Source organism: Epinephelus lanceolatus, chromosome 16 (genome assembly GCF_041903045.1).
Source record: "Epinephelus lanceolatus isolate andai-2023 chromosome 16, ASM4190304v1, whole genome shotgun sequence".
NCBI lineage: Eukaryota > Metazoa > Chordata > Actinopteri > Perciformes > Serranidae > Epinephelus > Epinephelus lanceolatus.
Window position 1 is genome coordinate 28,280,717 of NC_135749.1, and position 27,048 is coordinate 28,307,764.

Genomic DNA, 27,048 nt, shown 5'->3' on the forward strand with positions numbered 1-27,048 from the left:
AGAGTTCATAGAATGTTTGTTTTGTGGTTATTGATATATTTCAAATACCTGTTTACTGATTTCAAGAAAATGGAAAAAGGAGGAAGGTTTTGGTGCAAATCCAGGAAAAGAAATCCTCAAATTTCCCTGATTTCTTTCCTCATATTTCTCAGAATTTCATAATGATGCAAGATAGGGCAATTCTGAACAATTTTGCTTTTTTTTAAGCACATTTCAGACCCAGATATATAGGTTTGACATGTCATAGATTCAGAAACCCAAGAGAGCCAAATTAAGAGTTTAATTTCAGTCTTATTTACTGTAAGGCTGATGTATAAAAGCTCCAATTTCCTTATTAAACACCCTGAGCTGTCTTTGTCAATGAAGTGAGAACCAGGAAACAAGTTTTATTTATTTTAACACTTTCTTTTGTGCACATTTGTTCTTTGGAATTTCTGTAAAATACTACCCTTCTGGAAAGGCCCTGCTTGCTCATTTCCTCAACTTCCAAATGCATGCTCTGACGTATCCAGAGTGAAAATGATGAGTATACTGAGTTTCCCTCCAGCGAGATTAGGAGCTGATATGGCTGTTTAAATTTTAATTAAAGGGATTGTACCCAGCAGGGAGGTAAACCTTGATTAATGGCTTGTGGAAAAGAAATGACATGTCCAAACTAAGGTCCATTTACAAGTCTCTGTCACATAAACACTCAAGTATGGTGGCAATGAAGGCTCAACACAGTCACTGTTATGCAGTATGGCAAGAAGAGTGGATGTCGGGGGGCAGGTGCTTGTTTCCAATAAGGGAGACAAACGGGTCAAACTGGCCTCCTGTCCTCATATCATTTGATACTTCATACATACTTCATATAAGAAACTCTGCGAAACACATGCACAGTGACATTCACATCCAGGGAAAGATAAATATGTGTCCATCTCTGTCAGACTCTCAGTTTGTAAGTCAGGCATGAGCCATGATTGACTAGAGAGCTGCAGCTAGCCATTATTTTCATTAATGATTAAACAAATCTTTCACCCCCCAAATGACCATTTTTGCATCAGATATTCACTCTGTGTTACATTGAATTCATTAAGGAAACTGTTTTTCTTGCATGCTTCTGGTGACAGGATGTAATTTTGCTGTTGTTAAACACCACCCCTCATGACTTAAGTTCATCAAGTATTTTCTCCATTTTTGGATTCTTTGTTTACTGGTGGTTCCTTTAGTCTGACATGTATTTTCTAAGTTAACTGATTAACCTGATTGTTTGGTGTATTAAGTGTCAAAAAATACAGAAAAAATGCCCATCCCAAATTCTTGAAGCCCAAGGTGTGGTTTTTAATTGCTTGTTCTGCCATATTAACACTTTAAAGCCCAAAGAAATATAGTTTACTATCACTGAAATCAAGGAAAGCAGCAGATCTTAACAACGGAGAAGCTGAGATGATTTTATGTCAATCATTAAATTGATTTATTGTTTCATTTCAATAATTGTTTTTCCAATGGACACAATACCACTGTTTCTGCAGGCTGATTAGTACAGTAGTAGTAAAATCAGTGGGATGTTCCTAAATCTGGCAAGTAAAATAGAAATCATGTCCAAAACTACGAAAATAAAATGTGGGATGTAGAAAATAACCATTTTTGTTAAATGGAGAAACGTTCCGCCCCCTTAAACTCTTATGTTGTTTATTTGTAAAACAAAGTAAAGTAGTAGACAAAAGTATTCAAACAAGGAATTACTCCTAAGATCAGGATATTTTGCAATAAATTAGGTACAAGAAGTTTAACAACTGTGAAACTAAAGCATTCACAGCCAATAAAGAAGGGCCGAGAACATCAAATCTTCCTTTGAGCAAAGTGGCCAAACTAGCTGGTCTGGGTACAGAGTGGGAGGAGACAAACGAGCATCAGCATGGGCTGAGCTTCACCTGCTGTAAAAACCTGTATCCTCAGCAGAGAGGAGAGCACAGAGGGGCCACAATGCTCAGGCCACATAAAGATATGGACATAAGTAAGAACAAAGTGACCTGAGAGGGAAGGAGGAGACACGGGAGAGGAATGAAAGACTTTGAGCACTTGAGTCAACAGTCTTAATAACTTTTGCGGTAAGAGTTTGTGGAGCAGTTTTCCCCAACATGGCAGTTACATGGCGATTTGCACTTTTTCTCTGCATATTGGTGACTGTGTCAAGAAGCCCGAGCCTGGCCAGTGATGACACAGGACATGGCACAGAGACAGGCACTACAGACTCAGGACATGGCACAGAGACAGGCACTACAGACACAGGACACGACACAGAGACTGGCACTACAGACACAGGCAGCGACCATGGGAACAGCTCTGACACCGGTGAGACAGACTCAGGCTATGATTCTGGAAGTGGCGACCATGGTCACAGTGGAGCACCCATCACCACTCTACCCATTGTGAGCTGGAAGTGGCACCACGTCACCACCCCATACCTGGTGGCCCTGTGGATCCTTGTCTCCTGGGTCTGCAAAATCAGTGAGTCCTACCAAGTCTCCTCCATAGAGGCCTAATCTGAAGTACACCTGAAACAGTCATTTGAATAGTAACTATGATTTTATCATAGCATCTTCTTGATCAGCTTGCCCTGGTGGCTTAATTAAAGGTAACGTTAGATTGTGATCAGGGTGTTTCGTCAGTGAGAAGAGTGTAAAATTCAAAGTGTATTCCATTACATGTAAAATTCCTGCATTTGTAGCTTCTCTTAAGCAAAGGTACAAAATAATTATCAGCAAAATCTGCTTAAGTATCAAAAGTAAAACTCCTTTTCGAGCTTTTTATCACTACTGATTTATTTAATGTTTTAGCAAGATGAGGTAGAGTTACGGCTGGGCAATATGGAGAAAATCAGATATCACAATCGTTTTTATCAAATACATGAATATCAATATTGCGACTATATTGTAGGGTTGACTATTGGTGCTTTCACAAAGTACTTACACAATAAGATTTTTGTTAAATAATCAACAGTAATGTGGATTTGAGGACTAATTGGGTAAAGACAAAAGAAAATCTAGAAATGTCTGGTTAGTTTAGAAAACTTTACCACTTCACTGTTTTGTGGACTTTAAAGGTACAGTGTGCCGGATTCAGTGCCATCTAGTGGTGAGGATTGCAGATTGCTACCTGCTAAAACCTCTCCCATGAGCCAAGTATGAGCTCCCGGTCAGGAATCCTTTACTCTTTAATGTTCAGGATGTTTTTACTGGGAGCCAAATTATCTGCAGAGGTCTCTTCCTCTCCAAAAAAAACGGACTATGTGATTTAAACCGGTAAAAACACAGAATAAAGCAGTTTCATATTACAAATCAGTGTTTCTCTGATGCTGTTTGACTCATTGCAGACAGACCGGTAGCCCAGCACCTGCTAATTTTTGCTCACCTTTCTCTCTGATAACTTAACATCCAGATGTTTGGAGGTTTTTTACCGGGAGCCTGAATTATCCGCAGAGGTCTCCTCCTCTCGTAAACAAACAGACCAGGTGATTTAAATGGGTAAAAACACTGAATAAAGCAATGGAACATTAGAATATCAGTGTTTTTCTGACACTGTTGGTTGCGGAGGGGCTGCTTGCTACAATGGCCATTGCAAAAACGTAAAAACTTGTTGCCATATCTGGCACCAGTGTTTGGTCCATCCATTCTGGGCTGCTGTAGAAACATAGCAGTACAAAATGGCAATCTCCATTAGATAGATAGATTAGATATAAACTTCTCATTCTAAGGTAACGCAAACACAACAATTCTTATTTTCAGGTGATTATTAACTAAAGAAAACATACCTATTATATACCATTTCTGGCAATACATCCTTCTAAACACTACACACTAGACCTTTAAAACCAGGAAAAAACACAAAATCTAAGGTGATACCTAGTCTCACATCACGATATAATACTGGTATATTGGCCTGCCCTAGGTATAACTAATTTTAACAGCTATAATTTCATCTCTAAAATGCATCATATTATGAAAGCTGATCATACACTCAGCAGTTTATTAGGCACCTTTACAATGTGTAAAACTAATACAGTCTAAGGGCCCTGTCACACCAAGCAGATAATCGGCCATCAATCAATGTTGGGCCGTCGCGAGCGTCTGTCACCCTAGTTTTGTGATGTGTCTCACACCGCTGCTATTAGTTGGCCCAAAGCAGTGGTAAACTAGCAGAGAAATTAATAAACAAATGGTCATTTGGGGGGTGAAGTTTTCCTTTAAGGGGTAGCTGCTTCAGCCTGTATTGGTAGAAATACCTCTATAGTTTAATTGTGTATATCTTCACATCGCCCAACCTCAGGCCAAGGTTTAGGGTCTAAATTATGTATCAAATAATGGTACTGCCAGACAGTATTGATTAAAAACTGTCACCCGATAATCACGTTACATGTTTTTTAGATGTTTCAAATTAAAATGCCTGTGTTGGACTTGGAGAAAATCCACTTCGAAATTATGAATTGAACATAAATGGGGGGCTTAAAGAGAGTTTGACCTCTGTTAAAAATCTCACCAGATGGAGTAGACGTACTTGTCTTGTCCTAGAACATGGTCATTAACATGTCATGTATACACAACAGACGCAAATGGATTCCAGCACTGTGGACAATGTAAATGAATGAGCATGCATGTGTGTGTTTGTGTGTGTGTGTGTTTGTGTACACCTCCACTGGCATAAATATGGGACTATGGTTGCCTGTATATGATGCAGGAAGTGACTGATGTTGATAACCAAACAATGAAATCAGACACAACTAACAGTTCTTTTTGTGAGTCTGTCAGTAGTTACAATAGACATGTCAGGTTTGGCAGTTTCAGTGTTAATCTGTGCGGCCTTTAACTGAAAATGTTACAGCCGTGTTTGTACTGACAGTAACTTGCACAAGAGATTATTAGTGATAACAAAGAAATATGTTACGTGTGGCTTTAGCACATGTTTCTGAAGCTACTGACATTTGTCTTTTGCTTCCAAATTTTGCAGGTTACAGAGATTTAATACTTAAAATTTAACTCAACATAGTTCAAAACGATTTAAATCTTAAAACTGATTTGCATGTATGGTTTTTTTATAAACACTTTTCAAATAGAAAGATTATGTAATACAGCATTTCCCCACAGCTGGAGGAGGAGATTTTGAGTTCACACTTGAAATTGTTTAAAGAAAAACATTAGAAAGAGCAAAGGCTTTGTAGAAGTCAAACATTTACACAGGGATTAGAGGACATCTCTAATATGTTACCACTTTATCTGCAATTTTTATAAAGGGATTAAACGTTTATGGATACACAAATAATAGGTCTCATAAATGTTTGATTGTTTTGCAGGAGGAAACCATGAGAATGTACTTAACCACACTGAGAAACTTGACATACACACCTGTTGCTAAGAGCGCTGTGAATTTGAAGAACTGATTGACACCAAGGTCATTATAGTTCACTAAAACTAGGTGTGAAAAAACATTTTAGTTAACTAAAATAAAAATTAAAACTGGACTTTAGAAAAAACTGAAACTATATTTTGTGGTTACAAAGCTAAGTAAAATAAATTGAAAATATACAGGAAATGTCTTAAGTCTTACACTTTAGTTTGGTCAAATTTGTCAACACAGGGTGCCTAGTGGCTCAGTAGGTAGAGCAGGCAGCCCACATACAAAAGGCAGCGTCCTTGCCACAGTGGCCACTGGATCAATTCCAGTTTGTGGTCCTTTGCTGCATGTCATCCCCTCTCTCTCCCCCTTTCATGCTTAGACTTTCCTATCTAATAAAGGCAAAAAGTCAAAAAATAATCTTAAAAAAATAAATAAACATGCATGAGGAGGTATTGATGCGTATGCTCATTGAGACTGAGATGTCTAAATGACTCTGAGGCCCAACCCCATTTCGTATGTTTACACCTACCACTTGTTTTCGAGTGCCATGTTGCCCCTTGGAACAGAATTAGAAAAGGTAATGGTTGAAAACTTCCCTTATGAAATGGGACGACCCTTCAAGACCCTGATACGTCATCGGTATGCGGGGTTTACGTAAACACATGCAATGCCATCTCCTGCTGTGGTGATCTCTTTTGTGTGGGCTATAGGCATCCTTTTTTAGTTGTCGGTATGCTTGCAATTTGCTCACAGCTTTCAAGCCATCAAACAAATCGTCAAAGAAAACATGGAAATATTTCAATATGCTGGACTGACATGCACAAATCAGCATAACAATGATGTTAGCTATTTAACTATTTGGACATTGGCATATTTGCAATTTCTCTTGTTACGCTTGTTTTAAAGAAAAGGGCCATAACACATTGCACAACATTAAACCAAGATAATACGAAGGTTATTGTAACTTTTACGTCTTTATTCACAAAGAAAATTCTTTGTAGGTTTCTCTTGTTGCTTGTGCAGCCATCTTGCTGATAAATTACATAACACGGTTTTGGAGTGCGCCTCTGAAAAACCGTTTGAGACAATGGACAATGTAGCACAAATGGCTCATTTATATTCCCTTTATGTATGAATATATGTGGATATGCCAGTTTCAAACTTTGTAAATGTCAATGCCCTCATACGTCCATGCTTCCTTTCTGTTTGCATAGAAACCTCGGAGTAATATTTGATCAAGATTTGTCTTTTAATTCTCATTTAAAGCAAACCTCACGGACTGCATTTTTTCATCTGCGTAATATTGCGAAAATTAGGCCTATCCTGACCCGAAAAGATGCAGAAAAATTGGTCCACGCTTTTGTTACCTCAAGGCTGGATTACTGTAACTCTCTATTATCAGGTAGCTCTAGTAAGTCCTTAAAAACTCTCCAGCTAATTCAGAATGCAGCAGCACGTGCACTAACAGGAACTAAGAAACGAGATCATATTTCTCCTGTTTTAGCTTCTCTGCACTGGCTCCCTGTAAAATCCAGAATTGAATTTAAAATCCTACTGTTAACTTATAAAGCTCTAAATGGTCAAGCTCCGTCATATCTTAGAGAGCTCATAGTGCCATATTATCCCACCAGAACACTGCGCTCTGAGAACGCAGGGTTACTCGTGGTCCCTAAAGTCTCCAAAAGCAGATCAGGAGCCAGAGCCTTCAGCTATCAGGCTCCTCTCCTGTGGAATCATCTTCCTGTTACGGTCCGGGAGGCAGACACCGTCTCCACATTTAAGACTAGACTTAAGACTTTCCTCTTTGATAAAGCTTATAGTTAGGGCTGGCTCAGGCTTGCCCTGTACCAGCCCCTAGTTAGGCTGACTTAGGCCTAGTCTGCCGGAGGACCCCCTATAATACACCGGGCTCCCTCTCTCTCCCTCTCTCTCTCTCTCTCTCTCTCTCTCTCTCTCACTCTCATCCTATTACTGCATCTTGCTAACTCGGCCATTCTGGATGTCACTAACTCGGCTTCTTCTCCGGAGCCTTTGTGCTCCACTGTCTCTCAGAATAACTCATACCGCAGCGGTGCCTGGACAGTGTGACGTGTGTGGTTGTGCTGCTGCCGTGGTCCTGCCAGATGCCTCCTGCTGCTGCTGCCATCATTAGTCATTAGTCATACTTCTACTGTTATTATACACATATGACTATTGTCACACAAGTATACTGTCTGATACTAATACATACTTTCAACATATTGTACCACAGTAGCCAGAACTATAACTATAATATTATTACTTTCATTAATGTTGTTGTAAGCTACTGTCATTACCTGCATCTCTCTCTCTCTCTCTCTCTCTCTCTCTCTCTCTCTGTCTCATTGTGTCATATGGATTACTGTTAATTTATTATGCTGATCTGTTCTGTACGACATCTATTGCACGTCTGTCCGTCCTGGAAGAGGGATCCCTCCTCAGTTGCTCTTCCTGAGGTTTCTACCGTTTTTTTTTTCCCCGTTAAAGGGGTTTTTTTTGGGGAGTTTTTCCTTATCCGCTGTGAGGGTCTTAAGGACAGAGGGATGTCGTATGCTGTAAAGCCCTGTGAGGCAAATTGTGATTTGTGATATTGGGCTTTATAAATAAAATTGAATTGAATTGAATTGAATTGAATAGCTGCAGCCAATAGATGGCACTAGAGGGTAGAGTCAAGAGTTTAAAACAACAGAGTTACCAATTACCAATTCTCTCCGTTCCGCCTTTTTTTAAAAATATTGTTGCCAGCTCCTACGGTTGTATCTTGTATCTTATGTTGAGCATAAATGAGCCCTAACACATCACCCTATCTCTTTATCCCATCAACATTTGGGACACCCTACCCCTTGACGTGAACACGCAAAATGAAGGAGTAAGGGCTAAGTGATAGGGTTAAGGTGGAATCAGGCCCGTGTCAGCTACCTTCACATAGTGTTAAACTATTCTAAACTGCTTAAATCTTTATTTTTTTAAAGATATTTTTTGGCTATTTTGCCTTTAATGGACAGGACAGCTAAGTGTGAAAGGGGGAGAGAGGGGGGATGACATGCAGCAAAGGGCCACAGGCTGGATTCGAACCTGGGCCGCTGCGGCAACAGCCTTGTATATGGGGCGCCTGCTCTACCACTAAGCCACCGACGCCCCAAACTACTTAAATCTTGTCCGTGACTAATACTATCATATTATAATAAGACAAAACTAAAACTAACACTAATAAAACTTAACATTTTTAAATAATAATAACTCAACTGAACCCACTCTGGAAACTAACTGAACCTAAACTGAACTACAGAAATTATAAACAAAATAAATATAAAAACTAATGAAAAGCACAAAACTAAATAAACATTGGTTTGACAAACTTGTCTTCCTAGAAACTGAAACAAATCGGTTTCATAAAGCATTCTTACATAATGTCAAACGTGCACAGTTTAAATGTTGACTTTAAGCTGAAGTGCAGGCAATGGCACCAATTTTCTTCAGATTTTATTTCCTCTTCACAGATTTACAATGCTTGCTTTCTTTCATCCTCCTCAGTGCCGTCAAGCCCCTCTTCTCTGGGCTAATGGAGACACAATGGACAATAAATGCAGGTTTTTGTATCAGACATGAGCTGGAAAGCTTCTTTGTCACTTGCCAGTCTGTGCAGGACCATAACTTCTCTGGTCTCACCTCATTTGGAGACATTTTGTATCATCAAAATGGAGTTAGTCCACTTTTAAGAAGTATAGGTTAATGTTTTCCTTTAAAAGGTCAGGGACATTTTCACATTTACTGAAGTCACTGTCAGTGTCATCTCTGACTTTTTCCACTCCCAACAGGTCACCTCCCCTATAAGGTTGGTGATGTTGTAATTTAAGGGAGCATCATTAAAAAACAGAGCAGTATAATAAGATAATGATTACACGTAGGAAGTACAGATTTTCCTAAGCTATACTAAGCTTATACTAAACTTAGTATATACTAATATTGCATCTGAGTGATGATTGTAAACAGTAAAAAAAAGGCAAAAAAATAATGCATAGTAAGGCTAAATATCATCAGGTCCAAAATGGAATTTTATTTGTCACACTGATGCGTTTGCTGACTGACGTCACAAAAGTCACATTTCATTGAGGAGAACAGTATTTTTCACAGCAGCCTGACAAACAATAACACAACTATCCTCAACTGTAGCTACAGTGCCTCCCAGTCTACAAAATGACCTCTATGTGACCTCTCTTTGTCACCATGAAGTTGACCTCTCTTTGTTGCAGCTGCTAAAGTGTGCACAGAGCTGTGGCCTCTTAATATGATTGAAAGGTTCAAGTTAAAGTCCAGCCACTGTTCAGCAAGACTTATTAGGTCTTTAGTTAATAAGGCTGAACGAGGGAGTTCATGCTCGACTGTGCAGCTAAATGTTCTTATAAAGATGATTTACAGCATCGAGAGCACATCCAGAATGTAACATTTACTCCAGTACTGTACATAAGTAAAAATTAAAAAAGTATTTCCATTAATTCAACTTTATACTTCTGCTTCACTTCATCTTACTCATTGTACTTTTTGCTCCACTACATTTTGACAGCTTTACTCACTTTTAAGATTACAGATTTTTATACCTTTCCTGTCCAGTGAAAACTTCCAGCGTCCATTCCAGAGTTCATTTTGACTATTTTGGATAAATTGAATAATGTTTCTTTTTGTGTTGAGAAAATTCTCCTCCTTTTTAAGCTTTAAAAACCCTCTTGGATCAGCTGCAAAATGCATCGTCACAAAGCTAAGACAGGGCTGTTTTTCTGACGCCATGACAATTTTTTAGAGATACAGGGTTCTCACAGGACAGTGACACTACAAACATATGATGATCTTATAGAATATGGGTGTTTTTACACTTGGTCCTTTTTAAGTGAACCAAACTCAGTCTTCTTTAAGTGGACCAAAATGTACACTGACAGAAATGGGACTCAGTTCTTTTTGTGTTCATATTGTCAGTTCGTTTGAGAGAGGACTCAGTTCTCCTTCTTTGATGTTTTCCTCTTTCCATATCTGGAGGAGTGCAGTTGTTTCATCGCCAGACAAAAGTACTCCTCGTCCACTGGTTGTGTTGTCGTTGCCTGTAGCCATGGGCGAAGCCTGTCTCAATTGACATTAGGCGAGAGTCAGGGTACACCTTGGACAGGTCGCCAGACTATCACAGGACACAGACAATCATTCACACTCAGATTCGCACCTACAGGCAATTTAGAGTCACCGATAAACCTAACCTGCATGTCTTTGGACTGTGGGAGGAAGCGGGAGTACCTGGAGAAAACTCATACTGACACGGGGAGAACATGCAAACTCCGCACAGAAGATCTTCCCCACCCTGGGTTCGAACCCCCGACCCTGGGTCGAACCTTTGTTTGATTGTTATTTTCAGACATTGTCTTTTCTATGGTCAAGTTATATTTCAATCTCTTCCAAAATAAAGGGGTTAAAGTTAGAGCAAAATTAAACATCTGCGTCACTAAAATGCAACATACACATTAATGCAGCAACAATATTAATCCAAAAACATCAGATATTACAGTAAAACACAGACAGGGAACTGCACATTGAGTACTTTTAATTTGATACTTTAAGTACATTTTACTGATAATACTTAGCATACTTTTACTTAAGTATGGTTTTGAATGCATGACTTTGACTGGTAGTAGAGAGTTTTTGCAGTGTTGTATCAATACTTTTATGTAAGTAAATGATCTGAATACTTATTCTACAACTGTCAAAAACCAAGAGGACGTCTATCACAGATACAGCTGCTTTAATTATTCAATAGACCAATGTAACAGCTGTCAAACAGGATCAACATTAGAAATCATGCTAAATTATATCAACTCAAACATTACAATGTATTTCCATATGAGCAACTTCAGATATTTTAGTGACTTCTCTAAAGCTCTTAGTAAAGACATACAGGTTCATAGCTTTGCCTGTGTGAGAGCTTACAGTACGTATCAAATCATCAAACCAGTCCATCTTACCAATGAGGCTATTGTCCCTTGTCCTGCTCAAACAGGATGGGACACCTGGCCTAAAAAAACATCCAGTCACAAAGCAACAAGTTGAGTGAATCAGCACTTATGGGAAAAAATACAGTATGTGCTTGTGAATACTGTAAGCAGACTAATCTACATTTGCTTTGGAGAGATGTTAGTGTAATAGTCATTTAAAGGATAACCGTAAAAAAGTCAACAAATCTCATTAGAAGAGAAATGTTTTAGTCTGTCCCCAAATCCAGTGGTTCTTACTGAAGACATAAATGTTTAATATACACTTTAATTTTTTAGAAAGGCTCAGTGATTTCCTTAAACACTGGGGCACTGTAGTTTTCAGGAAACGTTAATCAAACATGAGTGAATAGTGCATTTTGGGGGGAACTATTTTCAGCTGCGGATTAACACACATTTGGTGCATTAGTAAATTTTTACTGCATTAGGATGAAGATTCAGTGTTACACTGCACTACAGTGCTTATCTGCATTACAATGAAAAGAAATATTTATGAAGCACAATGAAGCTTTTGGACTGAAAAACTGTGAAATACTTTTATCTGATGAGAGGGACTGGAGAGAGGTCTGAAATGTAGTCACACTAATACTATCTAAAATGTCAGGACAATCAATAATTATAACTCCATTGTATCAGTGGAGGTATTTTCGGGCTTGCGTGAGGACAGCTTTCTCATCTCTCTCACGTCAAGGGACAGGGAGTCTTTAACCAGGATTGAGCAACGTCAGCGTCAATCATTAGTAAGCACAAAGCTGTGGGATGAAGCCAGTGGAAATGTTCCTAAACTCGCACAGGTATTCGTTCAACATCAAATGACCTCTGCGCCATCACTTACTCCGACCCTCCCTAACACACACACACACACACACACACATACACTCAGAAAATGTGTCATGACAAACTAGAATTGATGCATCAAGAGACCAGAAAGCGCAAACAAAGCAATGATTAGTGAATGTTTCAAACGTAACTGAATAACTGAAGACCTTTCTTGGACATCCGTTACTCCCCCTCATGTAATCCGCCAACCTGAACACACACACACACACACACACACACACACACACACACACACACATGCCACACTCACACAAAACCTTGGTCATAGAGGAGATACTGTAGATATAAAAGGCTGAGTCCAGGGTTCTACACATGTCTGAATTCACTGCCAACCACAGGCTGTGGGAGCACACAAAGTTTCAGACTAGGAGAAAAGATGGAACACTAGGAGAAAAGAGCAGTGAGAAGATAGTGATAGTAAACAAGAGTGAGTAAGACAGAGGAAGCACAAATCCACCCATTAAAAGGAGGATAAGCAGTGTGACACATTGTTCAGGCTGGAAACAGTACAAACAGTTCACCACCTTGACATCTGAGATAAAGGACTTTTTTGGCTCTCTTTTCATCATATTTTTTAAATTTACTTACTCAAATGCAACGCTGCGGATATGTACACCTCTGGCTGTTGGGGTCAGTGTTGCTAATCTGCCTTGTCTCAGGGGATGAGAGGGGGAACCGGGACGTGGCGCATCAAGAGTTCCATCTGAAGCCACCATCTGAGTCCAAATCGAACTTAAATCAGACCGAACATGGCCATGGCTCCAGCGTCATCACAGGAATACCCGTCGTGACCTTTAAGTGGCACCATGTGGAAACTCCTTATCTCATTGTGTTATGGATATTGGTGGCTGGTTGTGGTAAATTGGGTATGTCAAAAACATTTTTGGAGATAGAATGTGCCAGAAAGGTGTTTTTTTTAAATGATTTTTATGACTATTAATCTTATGAGGTGTGTGTGTGTGTGTGTGTGTGTTTGTGTGTTCTGGTGTCCACCTAACTGAAGTGTAGGCATAACAATCTTGAGCTCAAACTTCACCATCAACCATTATTTGGAAGTTAACGTACTCTGCCTAAGCTTTGTCTGCAAAATAGTAAGAGGTCATGCCAATGCAAAAGACATTAAAGCTGGTTTCACGCTGCCCTGAACACCGTCCACCTGCAAGTGTTCCCTCCTAAAACAAAGCGTTTTTAAAAGTGGCTGTACCCACTGTGGTCCACAGCTGTGATGACTGGCAGGTGCTTCTGTGAACACTACTAATTTGCTAGCGCTGTAACTCGGGGTATTCATTCAGGCGGCAATTGCCAGAGGTTCAACATGGTGAAAATTTGTTCACATGTATGTGGGCAGGAACTGCTTCATACCCCTTCCACTGTGTTCGAAACTGTTTCCCCTCTGCCACCTTACCTTCACTGAGCTGATTGGAGGCGGCGAGTTACTGTGCAGTGTTGTGAAAGCCCCATAAAAGCGACAAAAAAGCCAGATAACCTTAAGTTAAGTTAAGATATTTCACCTTGGTTTCTCCATAACTTTTTAGGGCACACACAACCCACTATTTTCAACGAAATTTGTCCACATGATAGAGCATGATTGAGGTCTTTATTGTTCCATAAATGGTACAAAGTCAAAATGAAGTTTAGGTTTGTATGGCAGATTTCACTGACAGTGCTGGCAATGTAAGTAATGTAACTGTTGTCAGCTTTTGATTCACAAGAAATGTGTGATGTGAAATAATCAAAACTGCTCTAACTCTGGCTTTATCTTATGTTCATCTAGAACCCTAGAAACCCTAAAACCCTTTTCCTAGAAGGGAAAAACTTGTCAGATTGCACCAGAATATGTCTCTAATACTGTAACAAATAGTGTCACTTCCAGCAGCAGTGAACACAAGTCTTTGTCATCAACACAGCATGCTGTTCCAGAGAACAGATGAGTTTCTTCTGTTTTTAGAAATTCCACAGACTCAAGTCAAGAGTTTAACAGGGGTGCTAAACATACAGCCAGAAATGGCCCGCCAAAGGGTCCAATCTGGCCCACTGGATGAGTTTGCACTTCTAATACTGATGCTCTTATGAAGGCTTAGGGGTGAAAGGTTTCAGGAGCAAGTTAAACAGTGAGGTTCATGTAAAATGCTGCTTCAGAGGCTTTTCACCCCCTGACCAGAACATTGTTCTCTGAAAAAAACAATGATTGTGATGATTGATTGATTTTAAAAGATATTGAACATTGTTGTCAATCGGCAGCTTCAGTACAAAATAATCCATATCAGACTTCTGTCTTAAACAATGTTGAAATTGTACTGTTTTCCAAAGACATCTCAGGCAGAATACCAAAAACCTTGTGTGCTGAAAGAAGTGAAAAAAGCTGCAGCATCTTTACGGTTACTGATCTTCTACTTGTTGCTGCTTTGGGTTCCACTCTTATGCACAAATGTAAACACAGCATTGAAATATAACAGACCTTTACCCAAAGTTTTCTTAACTTAATCTTCAACTAGTTTGGAATGGAACATATCAGCTTAGCAAAAGTTTAAAGCCCCGGGGGCGGGGGCTGAAAACAGGAATGGATTTATTCTAATGGTTCAGTAGGTTTGATTATTAAATAAGCTTTAGGGACACTTTGTCAGGTCATTAGATCAAATAACCTTTACCAGAAGTATATCTTTAGTTAAGCAGAGAGATTTATGAACCTTAATATGTGCCACCATGCTGGTTAATCATATGCCCAGAACATAAAGTGTCACTTTCTCAGTCGAGTGCCACAGTTGATCATTTGTGAATTTTGCAACCTCTCAAAGAGCTGTAGTTTATGTTTTGTTATGATGCAATGCCTTTGAAACTTTGTCAGTCATATCTTAAGAAAATTCACCCCTAGTATTGTTAGTTGTTGTGAGGTACCCCACATGACAGATTTCTCTTCTCAGTCATCGAGGCCAACCATCATGTGACCAGCATCATCCCAGAGAGCGCCCTGCTCATCTGCTTTGGCTTCATCCTGGGTGGGATGATTTGGGGTGCGGACAAGGTACAGACCTTCACACTGACCCCAACAGTGTTCTTCTTTTACCTGTTGCCTCAAATCATCCTGGACGCGGGCTACTCTATGCCAAACAAGCTCTTCTTCAGCAACATGGGGGGCATCCTGATCTACGCTGTCATCGGGACTTGCTGGAACGCTGCCAGCTTGGGGCTGTCGCTGTGGGGTTGTCACATGGGAGGAGCCATGGGTAAGACTTTCACTCCAGCAGGCTGTCTGCTACTTGAAGCAAAAGGGGTCAAGATCATTCTGGGATGTTCAGATTAAGGGACCTCAAGAGATTCAAGTCCCGCTGCATGACATGTTTTTCTGTAGTTTATTTTTATAAGGGGTGTAAGATAGGAGAAGTTAGTCAGATTGACAATATAAACTGAATAGGAACAAAATGTCAGCAGTGCCTACAGTTTGAACTGTGTGAGGTGAAAGGTTCAGGTGCACCCTGGTGTTCTAGCTCTAGGTCTAGTTCTAGTTTGGCTTTACATTTGGCCTGCAATTTTTTGTCAAAAATCACAGTTCTTTTCAGTGTCAAATCTAAACAAACAGACATATACAGACAGATACACATATTTTTTAGATTCACTGTGACTTACACTTTAAGGGGATATTATTATCTCCGGTGTCCATCTCAAACAAATGTCCATTAATCAGCTTAGAAATCACAAAAAAGACATTCCCTTGTACTCTAGAACTTGTCTAAGAATCGTCATATTTTTAAGTTTTCTTCATTATCAAAGTAATCCAGTTAAAGTTGTCCGTCCATCCATGGGTATGTTGCAAACTCTACTTGGTCCCTCACAGTGCCATGATTGATTCATAAAGGCCTGTCGCTGGATCTTAATGCAGCTAGTGGATTGTAGAGTGGTTAAGGGCCTTATCTCTTACAGATTCTTTCAACGTCCTTCTCCGCCGTATATTAAATAAAAGCCAAATTTAGTGTATTTCCTGCCTTGTGTGCTGTAGGTGACCTGGACATCGGTCTGCTGCAGTATCTTCTGTTCGGCAGTCTGATTGCTGCTGTGGACCCTGTAGCCGTCATCGCCGTGTTTGAGCAAGTCCACGTCAACGAGGTCCTGTTTATCATGGTGTTTGGAGAGTCGCTGCTTAACGATGGAGTGACGGTGGTTCGTATGCTACATTGTTCTTTATTATGTTACCTCCTGAGAAGCAGAACAGTTTGTGCCTTTGCCAAGACATCCATCACAGGAAGGCACACCTCCAACACATGAAGTGCAAAGAATGCAAACATTGTGCTCTTCAAAGTGAGGACCTTCACCCCGATTGAGTTCTTGTCACCTTGCCTGAACTTTCTCCCTGGCCGGTCAATCAAAAAGGGCTCTTTGAAGAGGCTGATCTGATGAATAAGAATTGCTATGTATTATGAATCATTAAATTCCACTCTATTCATCATCATTTCTGAAACTACAGTGAAGAGTGAAAGGGAATATAAAGGTGTGTGTGTCTAAAATATGTTTATCTGAGGTAAGAAGTGGGCAGTGCAGTAACAGAATCTTGATTCATATTTGATCAGCACTGCCTAGTTTGACAGTTTGACTACAGTTCATGAGCAGTGATCTACAGCTGTGTTAGAGACTCCTCGGCTCTGATTGGTTGTTTTCCTTCAGCTGCGGTGGATTCTAGCAAATGCCATTTGAAGAACTAGAAACATGATTTTATTCCACAGATCATCTGTCTCATGTACTAGCAAATATAACAAAAAGTTATTTTTTATAAAAGTTACCAACTGCAGCTTCAATAGCTGTAGAGAAGCCCAGTATTTATTATAGTTTTTTCTACCCCCAAAAGATGGAAAATTAATTTTCTTCTTCTTCTTCTCTTAGGTGCTCTTCAATGTATTTGATGCATTTGTGTCACTGGGAGGACCCAAAATTAATGCTGTGGAGATCATTAAAGGAATAAGTAAGGAGTGATATTTATTTACACATTAGTATGGAACAATGAAACATGTGCATGTAGTGTAACAGCTTTGGATAAAAGTGTGATAAACAGTAAATAATGCAAATTATGCCAAATAACTTTAAAATAAACTGTTAAACATGTGCCTTCCTCTCTTTCTCTTTGCAGTTTCCTTCTTTGTGGTGGCGTTTGGTGGATCCCTCGTGGGCTTTGTATTTGGCCTGCTGATTTCTCTTGTGACCAGATGCACTAAAAACATCCAGATCATTGAGCCAGGCTTTGTCTTCGTCTTGGGGTACCTTGCCTACCTGACTGCTGAGATGCTCTCCCTGTCTGCCATCCTTTCGTGAGTACATCATGAAAAACACATTGTATTATTTCTGTACATAGAGGTCACATATTCATTTTTTATTTCTGTGTTTTTGTTATATAGCATTGTTTTCTGTGGTATGTGCTGCCAGAAGTACATCAATTCAAACATGGACGAGAGGTCCGTCACCACAGTCAGATATGTCATGAAAGTTTTAGCCAACGGATCAGAAACCATCATCTTTGTGTTCCTCGGCATCTCGGCCATCGATAAGACAATCTGGGTGTGGAACACGGGCTTCATTCTCCTCACACTCCTCTTCATCTTTGTGTACAGATTCATCGGTGAGATTTTTGTCTCCTGCTGTCAGTTTTTAGTACAAACACTATCTGGTGTCAGAGGTCACAAAACAAGACTGTGTTTGTGTGCACGTGTACTGCAGGTGTGTTTTTCCTCACCTGGATCCTGAACAAGTTCAGGCTGGTCCCCATAGAGTTCATAGATCAGGTGATTATGAGCTACGGTGGCTTGCGAGGGGCAGTCGCATACGGCCTAGCTGCGATGCTGGATGGGAGCAAGATAAAGGAGAAGAATCTGATGGTCTGCACAACTCTCATTGTGGTGTACTTCACTGTCATTCTTCAGGTAACCACTTTTCTGTCTTGAATGGAATGTATTGGTACATTTGCTTTTGTTTTTTTAACTTTAGTGTCTTTGACGCATTAACAGACAATTAATATTACAGAACAAAAATAACTTTGTGTTTCTCCCATGCCTCGCAGGGAATAACAATGAAACCTCTGGTCACCTGGCTCAAAGTAAAGAGAGCTGCAGTGTCGGAGCTCACACTCATAGAAAAAGTGCAGAACAAGGTAAAGCTTGAAATTAGCTTACAGCAAGAACCACAAACTACTGAGCTGCAGTCCACCTCTGATAGAATCTCTGTTCTTGTTGTTTAGGTGTTTGATCACATGCTTGTTGCCATAGAAGATATATCGGGACAAATTGGACATAACTACATGAGGGACAAGTACATAAAGACATCTTTACAATTATTTACTGTGAAATTTCTGTTTAAATGAAGCTACAATAATCTCTCTTGCTGTGAAGGTGGAATCACTTTGAGGAGAACTGGATGTCGAGGGTTTTGATGAAGCCATCGGCGAGGAAGAACCGCGACTACGTCTTCAACGTCTTCCATAAGCTGAACCTCAAGGATGCTATGAGCTATGTGGCAGAGGTGAGGCTTGTATGCTTCATGCATTTCAAGTACATTCAAGTGTATTTTGTTGAAGTGGACATTAAAGAAATAGACACAAGATTCGGTTGGTAAAGGAAGTCCTCTGGTCTGATGTTGCAGGGTGAACGCAGAGGCTCTCTGGAGTTCGTCCGCAATGAAACTGCATTTGTGGACTTCAAGAAGAAGTTTGGTGACGAATTCTCAGAAGTTATGCCTGACATCACAGCAGACACGTCAGAGGATCACGGTGGAATGACCCCTATGAGGTGAGCAAATGCTGATTTACACCACAATCACGGGACAGGGAAGTCTGTCAATACAAGACAAACTCTTCAACAATTGTTCAATAAAGAACTTCCTTTCATTATTTCGGTTTCAGTTGTGAATATACAGATAGACATATTTAATTCAAGCTGCCATCTAAAGTTCAAAATTAAGGTTGCTCTACTATTTTGATTGAACGTCTGCTCACGTTATACCTGCTCAGACACTGCCCTCTGGTGACCACACGCATTTATTTTCCACAGACAAACCAAATTAGTGGATATAATCTTTAAATATATCTCCAAATCTCTACCATATTTTTTTATGAGAAGCCTAAATGAGAACTGTACTCTTGAGTGTGATAAAGACATAAAGTTACTGATGTGATTTTTTTTTTCGTGCTGTAGAAGAGACCCTGTGCCATCAGTGAGCCTGGAACTGCACGAGCAGAACATGAATGGTTTGAGGGAAACAGAGGACGTTAACACTCATCACCTGCTGCAGCAGCATCTGTACAAGGGCAGGAAACAGGTGAGCATCTTCAGTCACATCACTGCCGACACTACATTCGTAACATTATATTTTCATGTAGTTAAATTAATTATAAGAGAGAGATTTAAAACAAAAATGAATGGTCAAATTTGATGCAGCAAAGCCAAAATATCTAGATTTCTAGTCCCCACTATGCCTTAGTGCTGTATTCTACATTTCCCAGAATGCAACATTCATTTCAAACATCACACCCTCAGTGTTCAGTTCACCTATAATCAGTGTTATTTTTTCAAACTTTAAAAGCTACAGAAAACATTATACAACTGTTTTAACACATCTAAACTGAAGGTCATATGTAAAATTGGTGGAATATCCCTTTAAAAACAATGTCTAAAGCCAAAGATGAACTTTCTGGATGAATACGAGTTACAGACTGTCTTCTTGTCCTCTTTGTCCTTCCAAAAATCTGCTCTCAAATGTTCATACACAGTTTTAATTTTTGTTGCATTTTCTGGCGTGCAGCACCGACACAGATACAGCCGGAGCCATTTTGATGTCAACAAGGATGAAAATGAGGTGCAGGAGATCTTCCAGAGGACCATGAGGAGTCGTTTGGAGTCTTTTAAGTCTACAAAGATGGGCGTTGCTCCACCAAAGACGATAACCAAGCACTCAAAGAAAGACCAGCAGCAAAAGGTTTCATTTTTAATTGACAATCTGCAGTATAATATACATAGGATTATATAAAATTGAATTGGGTATTGATCCAAATCAACCAAAATGTGTTCATAACACTAATTATATAACCTCTCGTAAACTTATTTTTTGATCAGATAGTGCTTGATTGAAATCATCTTTTTGCAGACTCTATATCATATAATTAAGACAGTTCTTGTGCATCTGATTGTGTTTAAATAATTGTCAACAATACCTAGCCCTACCAGTTAAAACATCTGTATTTGCTTTTCACATTGTGTAACTTTGTTTAAGATGTCATATACTAATAAACCGAGTATTCTACCACCTGCAGATGCCAAATGGAAAATCAACAGACAAAAGTAAAAGCTACTATTCTGGTGATGAAGGTTTGTATCTGTGTTTGAATTTTAAACCCTATACATGATCTTAAATTGTCCAAGTGCTTAATGAAAACCTCTTTCTGAAAAACTGCTTTTTTTTTTTTTTTTTTTCCCTAGATTTTGAGTTCTCAGAGGGAGACACCGCCTCGGGCTATGAGGCGTCAGGCAGTTCGTTCCCCATGAGGGTCACCTACAGAGCAGGAGGTAAAATAAATCCACTGTTTTGTCCAACTTTTTTGTGCCGAAAGAAGTACTCAGATTCTTTACTCCAGTAAAAGTACCAATAGAACATTCTGAAAATACGTTGCGAGTAAAGTCCTTCATTCAAACGCCTACTTAAAAGAAATACATTGTACTTCACCCACAAAATAGTCATTTGTATATCAGTAACTCACTCCATTATGATGAAAACCTCGTGAAGAAAACAGTTTTTCTCACTTCCTTCCAGTGAACGAAGAATCCAAAAAATTTAGTTCAGTTTACAAACTCACAAAACTTGTGCAGTGTAATCCAAGGTATCCAGTTGCATGCAAACATGCATTTTTATTTATTATGTAAAACACTTCGGCACACAAGGAGCGCGCCTTGGTAAGCGCATACGTTTGAACACCATTGATCAGAGTTCAACCACACGTGCTCGCCCAGTTGCGATTCTTATCTGTGCCTCAGACTGTTAATGTAAAACTGTTTTAAATAGTAAGGTTTTAACAAAAGACTTATATTTGGTTAGTCCTGAGTACATGATAATTTTTTTGTAGTTATTCTGTTTAAAAGGATAGTTTGGTATTTTTCAACCTGGACCCTATTTACCCATGTTTTTGTGACTGAGTGACTATTGGGAACAATAATTGCTGAAATAGGTCCAGTATTAAGCCACGAAACAGGCTGCAATCATTTGGGGCATGTTGTGCATCCACTAAAAGTGTTTGTTTTGCCACTGACAGGCTCAGATTGTTTTTATAAGTGTATCAGAGGTAGACCTGTCTGATAAAAAGTCAGATCTGTGTTGAATCATTATAGCCAAACCCACCAGACTCCATTTAAATCTACAGTAATCTTAGCATCTATAGAGTACTTTCCACCAGTGTCTTTAACACTCAAATCACTAATTCAGTTTGTTTCTTTCATCCAGCTGGAATAGAGAATCCAGCCTTCATGCCGGAGCTGGACCCCATGTCACCGATGCAGATTCCCCCGTGGCTGGCAGAGGCAGAGCTCGACAGCAGCACAGTGGCTCCTTCGCAGCGGGCCCAGGTGAGGCTGCCATGGACGCCCAGCAACCTGAGCCGCCTGGCTCCTCTTCGCATCAGCACTCGCTCCACCGACTCCTTCGCACAGGCCGACACTCCTGCCACACTGCAGGGGGACAACCAGCAGCTGCCTCCACCACCACCACCTCCACCTCCCTCTCACAGAGATGATAGCCTCATGTAGCAACATCCCATCCCTCCACCAACTCCCCTCAACCTGCTGCCGAAGACACAGAACTTAACCTCAGACTTTGCACCGTCAACTCTCAAAATATTGACTAGGGAGTGTTTTCTTTTCCACTGCTTAATCTCACTCTTGAGTCTCTAGACAAAACATTCACAGTCCCACAACCTTTGTGCTCTTCAGCTTCTTGTTTCTCTAACGTCACCCTTCACAGAGCAAAGGGAAGCTACACGTAAAGCAACAGATCCTGTGCGCACAGTGGCAGTCGTTCACCAGTTGAATATTTTCTCTACTGGTTCATCGTTAACCAGATGCCTGTCAGTCCCTGTGGAGTATCTTATCCCTGAATGTGATGAAGAAACCTTTTAAGAATGCTGATATTTATGAATTGTGTTGTTTATAAAGACAATAATTTAATTAGAGTGATATGAGAATAATTCCACCTCTGTAATCTGAATATAACATTGTGTTGTGTTTTCTCGCTTGTGTCACAACAGGACTTGAGGCTGAATATTGAACATGAAGGATGTGACCATTGTGAAATGTCAGATGTATGATAAAGACGTGTTATATTTATTGATAAATGAAGTCTGTGTGGACATTCCCACCTTCTCAAATCTGTGCACAAACAGTTAAATATATTTTATGTTCCTCCAACAAAAAACACTTTGACTGACCTGGTTTGAAATGTATGAATTTAAAATATGGATTTAGAAATAAAAAACAATGATGAAAAACTTATTATGGTAGTCAGTTACACTGTGTATTAAGTGAAATGATTAGTCACTCAGATTGCAAGAATATCAATCCTCAGGTACTTTGATAACTGATTGATCGTTGATTTTGATAACTGATTCTCTTGTTTTTAGATTATTATAAATACTGGAGATACAAATTTGCCTTTTAGCTAAATCTGGCACATTTTATTAATTAAATTATAGTAAGTATAGTAATATAAATAATTGTTAATGGGTGGTTCACTTAACACATTAAAGTAAGGTCATTAAATAAGTTTTACAAAACTAACTATACTAAAACTAAACTAACATATTAAATAATTAAACATAACCATCAGTTTAATGAAAAATAATTATAATTAAAAATAAAATTTAATAATTTATTGAGAAAAAACATATGGGCTGCTTCTCACTTTTTTATATTATTATATATTATTACTGCAGATGTAAATGAGCCTTTTGGCTAAATCTGGCAATTGATTAATTATAATAATAAATTGTTAATTAATGTGTAATATACCCAGCGCTTAAAGTAGTAAGTAATTTAAAAAATTTAAATTTTAAATAAAATAAAAAAATGTCCTCTTTAGCAATTCAGTCATTTTTCACTGTTATGACTATTTTCTGTTTGTAAACTAACATTTTAATTGATTAAAAATAACCATCAGATTAATAGATAATAAAAAATAATTGGGTGCACTGATAGATCGACAATGAAACACAATGTCACATTTCTGAGATGTATCCAGAATTAATTTCCAACACAATGAATTAGTAAAAAAAAAAAAAGCATTTAAGTCATATGAAACAATATTCACTGATTTCACTATAAATAGTCCATTTCTGCTGTTTCCACCTGCTTCGTGATGTAGTCTAATATAATCTTTTCATTTTCAGAATCCTTCAGGTAAAAGTGAGATCCATTGAGCATTCTGATGGTGAAATCTCCCGATGTGATGCTTTTCCAAGCTGTTGATAAAATACATGAATATACTTAATTACATATGAACATAGAGACAACTCACACTGAGTCATTAAACTTGACATGCACCCCCCCAAACACTGTTACAAAACAAGTACATCCCCCATGACAACAACTCTTCCCGATGGCAGTGGCCCCTCAGCGGGACAATGTGTCATGCCCAACTGCAAAAACTGCTCAGGAATGAGTTGAGGAACTTGACCGTGAGCGTTAAAGGAGTCAACCTGGCCTCCAAATTTCCCAGGTCCCAATCTGATCAAGCATCCACGGGATGTGCTGGTTCCCCACCTCACAACCCACAGGACTCAAAGGATCTGCCGCCAATGCCCTGGTGCCAGACACCGCAGGACACACCCTGAGGTCCAAGGAGGCCCTACCATGTATCGGATTTGGCTATGACCTGGCGAGGCATGGACACAGGACCTCTAGGGTATCGGCACGTCCCATGGATGCTCGGGCCAAGTCGACACCTTGAGCTCTTTCTCGCGTTCCTCAAGGCATTCCTGAACGGTTATTGAGATGTGGCATGGCGTCCTGCGGTGTCCTGCTAGGGGGACCCTACCTTCAGGGAGTGTGGTTGCCATGAGAAGGTGTTATGCTTATTCAGAATGCTGCTGCTAGGCTCCTGACAAAAACTAGGAAATATGACCTCCTTACTCCACCTCTAAAATCCTTACACTGACGACCTGAATTCAAAATCTTGCTGCTTGTGTATAAATCACTCTGTGGCTCAGCACCCAAATATATTTCTGACATGCTAGTGACATACAACTTCTAGGACCCTGAGGACATCTGGGGCCGGCCTACGGACTGTCCCAAGAGTCAGAACAAAACATGGTGAAACAGCGTTTTGTTATCATGCAGCACAAGCCTGGAATAACCTCCCAGATGATGTTAGACAAGCCCCGACTCTGATCACTTTTAAGTCAAAGCTAGAAACATTCCTTTTTTACACTGCCTACTCCACCCTGTAATGACTGTTACCATATTTGTAAACTTAATTTAAAATTATTTTTAATAATCTTTTTATCTTTGCATCTCTTGTCTGCACTTTTGCTATTTTTAATGGTGATGTTTTTATTGTAAATTATTTAGTTATTAATTTTACCATCCAGAAGGCTACATGATCCCTGTCTATAACAGGGTAGAGTGTAAGTGCAGGACATGAGAGGACTGACCTTGTAAATCATGAGGAATGTCATCCTTTCCATCGAAACACGTGACTGGGCAGGAGAGGAACGGCTTGTCTGGCTTGTCGCACCTGCAGCAAAGTCAGCAGTCACTACAAACATTCATACTGAATCACAAATGATTTAAAATTAAAGGATAAATACAGATTCAGTTCGGTAACAAAGTCGTCAGACGCACTTGTAGTTCTCCACAACGTGTAGGTCGGCCTTCAGGGCAGGAAGGAAGAGCTTCAGGACCTCAGGGTTCGCCAGCAGCTCAGGAGGAGTTCCTCCAATCGAAATCATCCACTTGAGAAAATCGTCATCAGATAACTCGCTTCTCTTTGGGGCTTTGATGCGTGTCTCAGACTAAAAGACATAAGACAGCATATGAATGGTATATGATCAACACCAAGTCTAAACTGTAAGTGTTCAGTAGCTACTTTGTCCAGATGTTTTGGTCTGTAGACCTTTATCAGGTAAGAATTTCATCATCATATGATATTACAAAGATTCTTCAGACAACGATACGATATTTACTGACATCACAAAGTCTGCCATGATATGATTTTGATTTGATTCAATTCAGGGGCCTGCGATTTCAAACTTATCTACAAGCTTTCACATTAAATCCATTTAATCAACAGAGCTTGCAGAGACTCAAAGCCTCCTTAGATAAATATACTGACACTGGTTGATAACTGTGTGGATAATCCTGGCCGAGAACAGTTAAATGTAATAAATAAACTTACAAAAGGGGCAGAGGCACCAGACAGGAAGATGTGAATTGGTTCAAGGTTGTGAAGTCTCTTCAGGGCATCTGCCACAGCGAAACTGGTGAAGGCACCAAAACTAAAAACAGATCAGAACAGTGCAAACGTTAATAGAAAAGAAGTAGTGGAGTGGTGGAATAAAAAAGGCAAGGCGGGGCTGACTGATAAGATGTTACTTATGAAGCCCTTATTGTTATCAAACCTGTGGCCAAACAGAGCGAACGGCTTCTCTTTCAGCAGTGGTAACAGCACACCGATAACCTCATCCACTATCTGCTGCATGTTCTCAAAGAAGGGCTCTTTGGCTCGACTCTCTCTGCCTGGAAGTTTGACAGCAAACACTGAAAGTGACAGAAAAGGTGTTAAAATGTTTCAAGTAAGAATATAATCATACTGTAACATGTCAAGACTTTGTTTTTACAGACATAATTCTTCAAATTCAAATTCCCATAGTTCATTTTTCAGCTTTAAATGAAGGATTACATTATCAATATAGTATACAGTATAGATTAACAGTGCAAAGTGCAGCATGTTACCTTCTATGGAGCTGTTGAGGACGTTTCCCCAGCGTGCATAGTGTATGGAGCCTCCACCTGCCCAGGGGAAGCATATCAGCCTGGCCACAGCCTCTGGGCTCCTCTTGAAACAGTTGATCACCTTTTCCATTTCAACTCAACACAAGAGCTAAGATCCAAGACTGGTTCACATCTGCGGGGAGCAAAGGTGATTCAAGCATTTGAGAATGACTGTAAACATGTCAAGTCACACCTGTTTGTTGCTGGCTGCTCCATCAGCTTCTCTCAGGAGTACAGTCATTCCTCATGTTGTAGTGCAACATTTCCTGGTTGTTTTCTTCTATGGTTTCTGTATGGAGCTATGGATGTATGGATTCTGGAGACATCTACAGTATGGAGTGTGTATGTCCAGACGAGTTGTCAGTAGGTTTACACCATGTCATTATTGGGTCAAATTATATTTTGTAATTTAAAAAAAAAAAAAAAAAAAGTTTGGATGAGGAGGACAAGATCGAAACCTATACGCCTACACTACCTTAAATACGTGCGTTTCAAAACATGACGTAATATTTGAGAGCAAAAGTTTCTCGGAAGTGACGTTGTTTTCTACAGTTGGTATTTCCTGACGGATTTCCCTCGGTGGAGGAGGAGGTGGGAGAAACAGCTTCGTCAAGCTAGAAACATTTTGACAGGGTAAAACCGGAAGTTCCACAATCTTGCCTGTCAGATGTACATCTTTGAAAATGCAGGTTATTATTATCATTTCAAGGAAGAGTCCTGCATTCAAAACTGTATTCAAGTTAAGGTCCTCAGAGGCAGGAAATCATCACAAATGAGTACTGATG

The 27,048-nt window shown here is 39.6% G+C and overlaps 2 protein-coding genes across 3 annotated transcripts; one reads left to right on the plus strand and one right to left on the minus strand.

Moving 5' to 3' along the window:
* The first annotated feature begins 1,963 nt into the window (after positions 1-1,963).
* On the plus strand, positions 1,964-22,768 carry LOC117263940 (sodium/hydrogen exchanger 3-like). 2 transcript variants are annotated; one of them, XM_033637682.2, is made up of 16 exons: positions 1,964-2,490; positions 15,182-15,484; positions 16,255-16,415; positions 17,133-17,211; positions 17,377-17,554; positions 17,642-17,862; positions 17,961-18,163; positions 18,301-18,390; positions 18,478-18,548; positions 18,629-18,758; positions 18,879-19,024; positions 19,430-19,553; positions 20,037-20,210; positions 20,545-20,599; positions 20,711-20,797; positions 21,726-22,768. In XM_033637682.2, the coding sequence occupies exons 1-16, from the start codon at positions 2,121-2,123 to the stop codon at positions 22,025-22,027; spliced, it is 2,694 nt and encodes an 897-aa protein (XP_033493573.1). In that variant the 5' UTR covers positions 1,964-2,120; the 3' UTR covers positions 22,028-22,768. The 2 variants fall into 2 exon arrangements, with proteins under 2 accessions (XP_033493573.1, XP_033493574.1); XM_033637683.2 differs by lacking the exon at positions 1,964-2,490 and adding an exon at positions 12,566-13,126.
* Positions 22,580-26,622, minus strand: olah (oleoyl-ACP hydrolase). The gene is made up of 6 exons (XM_033637684.2): positions 26,225-26,622; positions 25,891-26,029; positions 25,668-25,767; positions 25,115-25,284; positions 24,925-25,007; positions 22,580-23,733 (listed from the first exon to the last, which is right to left on the minus strand). The coding sequence occupies exons 1-6, from the start codon at positions 26,352-26,354 to the stop codon at positions 23,591-23,593; spliced, it is 765 nt and encodes a 254-aa protein (XP_033493575.1). The 5' UTR covers positions 26,355-26,622; the 3' UTR covers positions 22,580-23,590.
* Between the last annotated feature and the right edge of the window lie 426 nt (positions 26,623-27,048).

Excerpts from the sequence above, each read along its gene's own strand:
- olah (XM_033637684.2), bottom strand. The coding sequence starts at position 26,354 with ATGGAAAAGGTGATCAACTGTTTCAAGAGGAGCCCAGAGGCTGTGGCC. Across the intron at positions 25,008-25,114 it reads CACGTTGTGGAGAACTACAA|GTGCGACAAGCCAGACAAGC; the intron begins GTGCGTCTGACG and ends ACTTTGCTGCAG. Across the intron at positions 23,734-24,924 it reads CATTCCTCATGATTTACAAG|CTTGGAAAAGCATCACATCG; the intron begins GTCAGTCCTCTC and ends TTTTATCAACAG.
- LOC117263940 (XM_033637682.2), top strand. The coding sequence starts at position 2,121 with ATGGCAGTTACATGGCGATTTGCACTTTTTCTCTGCATATTGGTGACT. Across the intron at positions 15,485-16,254 it reads TCACATGGGAGGAGCCATGG|GTGACCTGGACATCGGTCTG; the intron begins GTAAGACTTTCA and ends TGTGTGCTGTAG. Across the intron at positions 16,416-17,132 it reads TTAACGATGGAGTGACGGTG|GTGCTCTTCAATGTATTTGA; the intron begins GTTCGTATGCTA and ends TTCTTCTCTTAG.